The sequence below is a fragment of the Odontomachus brunneus genome, unplaced genomic scaffold (genome assembly GCF_010583005.1).
Source record: "Odontomachus brunneus isolate Ranch 3 - 2012 unplaced genomic scaffold, Obru_v1 Obru_scaffold_001, whole genome shotgun sequence".
In the NCBI taxonomy this organism is placed as follows: Eukaryota; Metazoa; Arthropoda; class Insecta; order Hymenoptera; family Formicidae; genus Odontomachus; species Odontomachus brunneus.
In genome coordinates, this window is record NW_022639451.1 from 4,553,461 (window position 1) to 4,562,446 (window position 8,986).

General features: G+C 46.8%; 1 protein-coding gene across 8 annotated transcripts in view; it reads right to left on the reverse strand.

Moving 5' to 3' along the window:
• The window catches only part of LOC116840204 (SAM and SH3 domain-containing protein 1-like), a 423,731-nt gene that overhangs the window by 9,468 nt on the left and 405,277 nt on the right, over positions 1 to 8,986 (reverse strand). For 6 of the 8 annotated variants that reach the window (XM_032810903.1, XM_032827438.1, XM_032819272.1 and 3 more), the window contains 6 exons: positions 8,563 to 8,629; positions 6,998 to 7,169; positions 6,524 to 6,752; positions 5,437 to 5,709; positions 2,790 to 2,888; positions 270 to 608 (listed from right to left, as the gene is read on the reverse strand). In XM_032810903.1, the coding sequence (XP_032666794.1) occupies positions 270 to 608; positions 2,790 to 2,888; positions 5,437 to 5,709; positions 6,524 to 6,752; positions 6,998 to 7,169; positions 8,563 to 8,629 (1,179 nt within the window). The remainder of the gene's footprint in view (positions 1 to 269; positions 609 to 2,789; positions 2,889 to 5,436; positions 5,710 to 6,523; positions 6,753 to 6,997; positions 7,170 to 8,562; positions 8,630 to 8,986) is intronic. The other 2 variants (XM_032834978.1, XM_032806658.1) reach the window with 2 other exon arrangements.

An 8,986-nucleotide genomic window follows, 5' to 3' on the forward strand; every position in this document is an offset into this window, starting at 1 on the left:
AGAAAAAGCAGAGAGAGAGAGAGAGAGAGAGAGAGAGAGAGAGAGAGAGAGAGAGAGAGAGAGGGAAACGACGCGTAAATTTCGACTAGAATTTCGACCCGAGTCATCGATTAAGAATTCCAACAGAGAATAACCGAGCGATTACATACGCGCGCGCGCACATACACTGTTGTGCACAATCCATTCGTGATAAATCGTTATGTAGGCACTTACGCACGTCGTTTGCCGCGAAATTTCGCTCGTAAATCAATTATTACGGAGGTACGGACCTTGAACTTCAACGCGTCCTTGTCGTACGGACTGGGGGTGTAATCCACCAGAGCTCTCGCCCTGCAGAGAACAGGGCCGATGGACGTCGGGCTGATGGCGTCCCGGTCCTCGCAGGATATCGAGCTGTGATTGCTTCCTGCGCGGACCAATGCCTGCGTGCTGGAGCCGCTTCCGCTCGGCAAGCTCTCGACGCTGCTTGCGCTGCACGGGAAAGCTTCCGAGGACGCGTGGTCCTGGCGCAGCCTCGAGATCTTTCTCTGCACGTCGTGCCTCAAATTCCTCGCTCGGCCGGCGATGCCCGCCCTGGCGTCGCCCTCCAGTAGGGCGCTGGCCTCCGACTGGAAATTTTAATTGAGTTTTGGAGAACATCGGTGGGTCGGCGACAGCGACGGTGGCGACGACGTGCACCGCACCGTGCCGGGAATACGTGCTCCGTCGAATGCATCGACGGGTAAGAAAAGAGCGAGCGATGCTCACGCGCCGAGGACCGCGTTAATTAAATCGAGGAGCTATGTGAAATAAGGATCTCCGTTGGCCGAGCCATTTTCAATAATGCATTTATGACGCCCTGGAATGTCGTACGATGGACGGAGCGATCGCGTGACGCGAAGTGTCTACACTGAGAAAAGAAAATTTTTAGTATTTGTAACTATAATCACGTATACACATAGAAACATAATTACTATAAATTATGGCCAAGAAAACTATTTTTTCGAATTAAATTCTACTAAATATACTATATAGTATTATATATTATATATATGTTAGTGATAACTTTATATATATGCCACTACTACTATTTTCGTGTAAAAACAATAAAAAAAATAAGATTAGAGTTAAAAACTATAATTTTAGTTAGATCAAACATTTTTTCTCTCAGTGTAGCTCATGTCCTCCGATCGGTCTCTTGCAAAGTTATATTATTGGGACCGAAACGTTTAATAAAAATTAATACATTAATTTATTTATTACGCGCTACAACCTTGTGCCTGGCTCTTATCGGTCTTTTTTTTTCAACTTTGATTTTTTAATCACAGAGTCTTTTAAACATTTATTTTATATTATTGACGTCAGATGTAACATGCAACCGTGCGAATTGTCGCGGCGCGCATTTTTCTCTCATTTGTGGTCAATTTTCTGCGCTTTTTGCGAGATACATTTTCAAGCGAGTAGCGTCACCATTTCTGATTTTCGTCGCGTGGAACCATTGGAGTTAGAGGTTTAGATAGAGATGCGCGATTCTCTTCTCGTTCCCGAGTTTGCACGTTGACGTCGACTTGGTGAGAGAAACCAACGTGTTGTGACTGTATAATTTCGTGAGCATGTTTGGAGACGAGCTCTCGTCTCGTATTAGGTTACGTATTTTTCGCGACGTTCAAACACCACACACACACACACACACACACATATGCATATACAGGAGCGCATGCTGCGTTAACAGGATGGAAGGAACAAATGGCGCGAGAAGAAGCGTTAAATCAATACGCATTCAGGATTAGAATCGAGCTCGCCAATTTCGTTCGCATCGATTGCCATCCGATCTGTTAGAACAACGCGATTCTCCATATAACATTCATACGTTCCACTTGCATACGCGATAGCGAATCAATGCTACATTCCTGTTATGTTGACCGCGAACAACCGCGTGTTACACGTCAATGTAACAGTGCGATAGTGCAATAACGAACATGCTCATTAAGATGTATGACTAGAGTTTACAGTTGCGACGGAAAATTGACAACGTAACCGTGCGGATGCGATCTATTTGAGGCTCGAGTCAACGTTTCCGTAATTATTTCATTGAGTCGCTCGATTACACACAGAGGGAATTTTATAATAAACACTATTGTGTAAAATTTTCTAAACGAGGAATAGATTAAACATTCCGCAGTAATTTATTATCCTTTTATCTCATATGTGCATCTCATATTTATATTATAAGAACTGTGAAAAATGTGCTATTAAAAAATTTGCTGTTTTTTAACGAGATAAATCTTGCTGGCAGTTTGTTCCTACACTATTATAGAAACATAGTAAAATTGAAAAGAGTTTATATATATATATATATATATATATATATATATATATATATATATATAATTGACTATTGAATTATTTCGTATATTAACAATGATAGGCAAAAAATATTCTTAGGAAATTTCTCGATCACATCTATTTATTCCTCTCGAAACGCGTATGTCGAGACGGGAAATGTTCCGCAATGCTATTTGACGCAAAGTTTGGGAAGATATTTACCTTCGCAGAACAAACGTAGGAACGAGAGAAAGGAGAAACGATATTTCACGATTCTACTAATCGTCGGGATGATGCGCGGCTGTATTTTTCTCGGTTGTTTGGACATCGCATCGTTTGCTCGTGTTTCTCGCGTAATAGTGATCGAGATGCTGCCATGCATACGTGCATGCGCGCAGGAAACGGCCAAGAGAGGAACAGCGCGAATAGGTAAAATAGAAACTGAGCGTTCTCTCGACGGAGCAACGTTCTCATATGTCACGTACTGTGTGCACGGCGGCCGAGTGTTGGTTCTCGAGTTCTTCTTGATCCTCGTAGTCGCTGCTCTGGCTCGGCGACAATCCCTCCTCGCCGCTACTCCGGCTCTAAAACGTTAACATTCGCAGAGACGATTCCAATGGCGCAATGAAGGGAAAAGCGGACACTATGATGGGTCTAATAGCGCGCGGATGCTTTTAAATGAGAGTGATGGTTACGGGTATCGTCAGGTAATACCGAATTTGCGACATTGCCACCAGTAGTAGACAGCGGGTGGGAGGCACAGAAGTATGACGGCACAATACCTAATCTCAAAATTGTTTTACCGTACGTGCAAATGCGAGGGCTATCACGATGAGACTCTTCAGAATTTATAACGCCCACAGAAATAGACACATTCCTTTTATTTGGAATACTTAATTGTTACAATTGTTACACGAAAGTGTGCAATTTTGCATATTTCTCTCTTGGCTCAAATTATAACGATATTACCGAATATATGTAACATATACATATCGTTTCTCATTCGTTTCTCAGTTTCATAACTTCAAAATAATTAGGAAATCAAATGAATCATAAGATGTTTACTACAAAGTCGAAATGTTTCTTATGTTTCTTATGTTTTAGTATCAAGAGTTCCCCTTGAAGTGTTTGATAATCGTTCAAATTATTCATTAATTGGTTGCGACGTTTGTAAAACTTTCTCGAGATAGCCCTCGCGCGGGAAAAAGCTAGAGTAGCAGCAAATGTATACGAGTTAGGGGGTTAAATGTACAAGTGTTACATCACGTTAACCACATTATACTCGATATATACATATTAGTAGAAGAGGGAGTTGCGTGTTACATGAGAAATAAGTAGCATATGCAGGCCACGCCGGTCTAGATGGGTTAGTGATATACTTAATATTGGCGTGTCAGTGTGTGAGTATTATTTATACATATAGAGGCTGTCAGTGCTGTGTGGGCGTCAGAGCAGGAAATGAGGCACCTTATTCTGGCGCTATGATCAGATTATGAAGTTCTCGGCTTTTCGCTCGAACATCAAGCCCGATTATTATAATGGCGTAGTACGCTCCGCTATCACGATTGAACTGCAGTTAAGAGATAAATCGACTACGTAGATATGCGTTAAAGCGCGTAAACGAGGTCGTGCCGCGCGAATTCTTTAAGTATCGATCTTTCGCGACACCCTCGGACTTTCTCCGCTCTCTGCTTTCTACAATGTTTCCAGAATTATACACACGGTCTGCTGCCAGCGAGGTTGCGTGAAAAGTCGCGTGGTATTTTTGGAAAATTACATACATCTTCGTCTACCGTCTCGTAATTTCTTATGTCTATCTAGATAGACATTAAGGCTCTTGGTCTCTCGCTGCGGAACTCCCGACCGATGACGTCAGAAGCGAGAAAATGTATGCCTAAAATTCTTGCGAAATACGCTGCAATAAAAGGGTATGTCCACAAAATGGCTCTTGGGATCGATTGAGCATACCTGCAAAATATTCCGAGAATTTTTCTTTCGTTCCAACAATCAATAAATTACCATAAAATTAATGCGACATGCAATCTTCCCTCCTGATTTGATCACGTTAATTTTAAGGATACTTATTGCTTGTTAAAGGAAAGGAATACTTTGCAAAAAAATATAATCTTTTGTTTCGAAAATAATCTTTCAAAAATTTCAAAAATATAACCTTTTTGTATTCCGCAAGAATTTCGGGTATATCCCTTTCGGGTATTTCCCCGCTTCTGACGTCATTAATCATGAACGGTTAGAACCCAGGAGCCGGCCTCAAATGTTCATTACATATAACCTTCTGGTCATCGGACGTCAACGAGTTGGAGAAGCGTGATTTCTCGCATTGGTTTAAACGAATTCCGAATAAACGACGTTCAATCACGGAAACGACAGCCCGATCGTTATTAAGTCTTCAAAATTGGCGAAGGATAACGTTTGCTCGGCAGGCGAAGAGGAAGCGACCTACTAACGTAAATCCGTCGTTATTTCATCGTAATCGCCGTGCCGACCGCGTCGCGTTTGATACCTTGCAAACAATCCGCAAATCACGGGATCCTATTGTCCGGCCGACGGATGAATCGAGTGGCTCTCGCGCCTCGATTCACTGAGCCAACATACCGGAAACGGACCGGAGAAACGGCCGTTTCTCTATCTCTCTTTCTCTCTCTCTCTTTGCCTCTCCCTCTTTCCTTCTCTCAAACTTGGCAGCCGCACTCGGCTGGATTCGCGTCTGGTTGGTGAACGCTAACTGTAACGCAGTTCCTCCGTGAGAGAGCCTCGGAAGTCGCGCGACCGTGCGTTCTCCCGTAAGCGGGACGAAAAATGCATATTCACGAGAGTGCGCCGGCACATACATACGTGTATACCAGCGTACGTGGGCTCGTGTATGCATCTAATCTGCCGGGATCTGCCGTTTCCTGGTCCGAAGACGCCCGCGATGTTTGTACGACCGGTATACATACGTAATGGACTGGGCGCACGTACGCGTAACGCGTGGAGAAGCGTACAAGTGGGTTAGTAGTATGGAAACTGGCGGTGTTCTCTGCGGCGGGGAGGGCGAGGGGAGGGGGGCGGCGGCAAGATAAGGGGGTGTGATAGGGCGGGATCTACGTAATCCATAGATTCGCAAATACGAACATATCTGGGAACCGGACGACGTTGCGCGTTGCTTTGCGGTGACGTTGCGTCGACGGTGTTGGTGGTAACGGTCGTGCTAGTGGTGGCGGGGTGACGCTGATTGGGTCGGGGTGAGACCGAGTGGTGATGTTCGTGATGATGGTGGCGGTGGTTGTGACGGTGCTCGTGGTGGTGCTCCGGCCGGTCGGCGGGATGGCGACCGCCCGCCACCGGGGGTGGCTGGTCGCTCCTACTCGTGTCCACCGACACAGTCGACAGTCTCGAGCTCACACTCTGCAGCCCCAAAATTAAATAAATCACGCCGTGACGTACGCCCGTGAGAGAAGGTGGGCGTCCCCCTCCCATGGACGAACGAACGAACGCCCATGGGACCCAAGTGGGCTACGGTGTAGGTAGTACTTCTCACGAGGGAAACCGGACTTGGGCGAAGGGCTGAGATGCAGCCCGATAGAACGGTGTTCTCTGTCTCACTCTCTTTCTCTCCCCCTCCCTCTCCCTATGTGGTACTTATCGCAACGCAATGACTAATGTAATTTCACTGCGGAGTGACGGGCTGCGATCTAACGGGACTTATCTGGACTGGATTCGACGGTTTGATATTACTGTGCGCGATAATATTAGTGCCGCGGCTTAACGAGCTTCGTGACTTACTTACTCGGGGGGTGTACTCGGTAATTCGTTCATCTCGAGCGGCGGAACTCACGAGGACGGAACGGCACGTGACTGTTCCTTCGAGTCACAGCCCCAGTGGCGTTACCCTGCCACTTGAGCGTGGAAGAATTGCGAAAGTACACCGTGAGATCCTCGCGAGCTCGATCATCAGCCTCAATCGAGATTACCGATTACTAACGTTATACGAGCTTGGCCATTTTCCCGGCCGTGCCGGGAGAAAGCCTAAATTAAATATAAGTGTTCCGCCGCTCACGGTGCGACACCGGCTAATCTGCGAAGTGCAGGTAGCGAACGGTATAGCTCGATAGTAGCAGGCAGTGAGGCAGGGGAGACTTTCGTCTGAGAACGACAATGTTTACAAAGTGCCGCGCCTGGTGGCTATCCGGATCATTGTTCGACGCGGCGGTGGACTTACCTGCACGTCGCTACTCGCGTAATCTCCGCTCTCACGAGAAGCCCTCGAGTGTGTTAGGGGTATAATCGTCGGTGGATTATTGTGACCCTGAGGTACGATGAGACCTCGCATCGTCGACGTCGCACCTTTCCTCGAACGATCGCGCGGCAAGCTGATGTCGCCGGCTGTTCGAAGGGAGATCACACCTTCGCCCCGGTTCTCCGGTCTTAGGTTCAGCGTGAAGCATACCCTGCAGATCGATCGTGTATTTTCCCTTTAATGCTGACCCGACGCAATTCCGCGATCCTCAATCCTCGTCCCGATCAGTCTCAATTGTGACAATCAGCACCGTTCGTTGTTATTTTGATAAATCGGAAATTGAGGCCAATTGGTTATGTTTAGCTTTGTGCTTGCGCGCGACAGTAATATCTGCGATGATAATCGAGAGGATTCGAGTTTGTCATCGAAATTTATCGTCAATCGCGGTAACGTTACCTTCCGTTTTGAATAGTTGCGGTAGGCACCGGGCCACCGCTGGCCCCCATAAGAAAGTCCTCGGGATCCGACTCGTAGGGTGGTTCGTCGTACCAATGTTGACCGCCTGGTCCGGGCCCTAAACCACCAGCACCTCCGCATCGCGCGTCCTCGTCGTACATGTACGTGTCATCTGCGAATCAACGTTTCGTTCTGTCTCCTTTAATTCACAGACGTGTTAACGGTCGAAAACACAAGCAATGCTCTTTACATCATAACGGCACGTTAAAGTCGACGAAAATGTAACAGATGTTGCGTAGTACAGTTAAATATCGAGATATACGTCGATGATTACGCGCGCCGAGTTAAATCGTATGGGACGGACTTGAAAATTCAGATCCGCTTTTGGCCGTAGGAATTACAAGAGTGTGCGCGTGCGTTGTCGTATAAAGGAAGACAGGAGTGGCGAAGAGGGTTTGGGAAATAGAGGTGGCGGGTGCTAACAATAACAAGATTAGTTCACGTATACGAGGGGCTTCACGACGCAGCCGCGCCACAGCAGCCTTTGTGAATAGGAAATAAAAGCAGCGCGGTAGTGATAAATCGACAATAAAGAGCATGGAGCTTGCGGTAGGATGTTCCATTCACGCTGAAACGTGCGAAATCACACACATTAGCTGCATCGCATTTCTCACATCTCATCTTCGATTGTGCTCGTCGCGCAAATTCCACAGTTATCATCTTTTCAAGCACGCGTTTCTTTTCAGCAGCAATTCATATTTTCTCCAAGAACTACATTTTATTCGCTTATCTATATATATGAAATAGAATGTCTGTTCCCTGTAAACCCTTTGACCGATCTGGACCAAATTTTGCATAGTTACTCTCTAGGACCTTGCGGAAAATACAGACTATGATGAAAGCTGGCACTCCACCCACCCATCCCTTGATTTCAATCCCTGACACTCTGTGATAACTCGAGCAACGGCGGGTAATTTCAGTTAGATTTCTATATAACCTTATTTTGTATATTTCGCAATAATCCAAGCGACAAACATTTCAAAATGCTAAGACAACTTTCCTCGCGCGACTTTTTCCATCGCGATATTTGGATTTATATCACACGCCGTTCGGATTTCGTTCCGGTTCTTTTCTCGCCGTCCGACACGAGCTACGGGCAAAGCTCACAACGGGAGCTCTCTTCTCTTTTCCGTTGCAAGCGCCCTTCTTGCGAGGCGTAGGTGTCATTCCGGCGCGCTTCCACTTTATCGCGAAAAGCTGCTGAGGCTACGGGGAGCGAGATTTCTTGAAAAAGACTACGAGGGGAGCCATCAGGAAACGAATGCTCGAAATGAGTCTCGCGAGAGTGAGCGGCTACGTACGAGGTGTCAGGCATTTGGGAGTCGATTCTCATACCGGCGCTGGCACGTGCGCGTTTTGTTCAACGTGCACGAACACGGGCGCGCCCTCCTCTACGTGCGCGCATACGCGCAAGTGAGGACCGGATAGGTGCGAGGAGGGCGGGTTATAGGTCGTGAAGGAGACGAGGCGACAACTAGCTGGAGGTTAGTCCTTGATGTACTTACCCCCAGGGAGCTGACCCCGTCCGTCTCGTCCTAGCTGCATTAAACCTTGCCGGATATCCCTCAGTATCTGAAACAGCACAATGACGACGTCTTGGGTAAATGTTTGTCCGGCATCGCGATTAAAACTGCTATTTTAGCGCGCTCGCACCGATACCCCGGGTGTCGTGAAAGTCGCTGCGATCGATCGCGCTGCGGTCATTCGCTGGTGTCGGGAATAAACGTCCGAAAAGATTGATCGCGGAATACAGATTGTTGGTTGTTACACTGCTGAATTGTTCATTTCAGGGCGCACATAACGCCTCGAGTCGATCGTCGTATCGAGTTTTATTCCTTTCGCGAATTACCCACGTAATGGAGAGAGAAAGAGAGAGAAAGAGAGAGAGAGAGAGAGAGAGAGAGAGAGAGAGAGAGAGAGAGAGAGAGA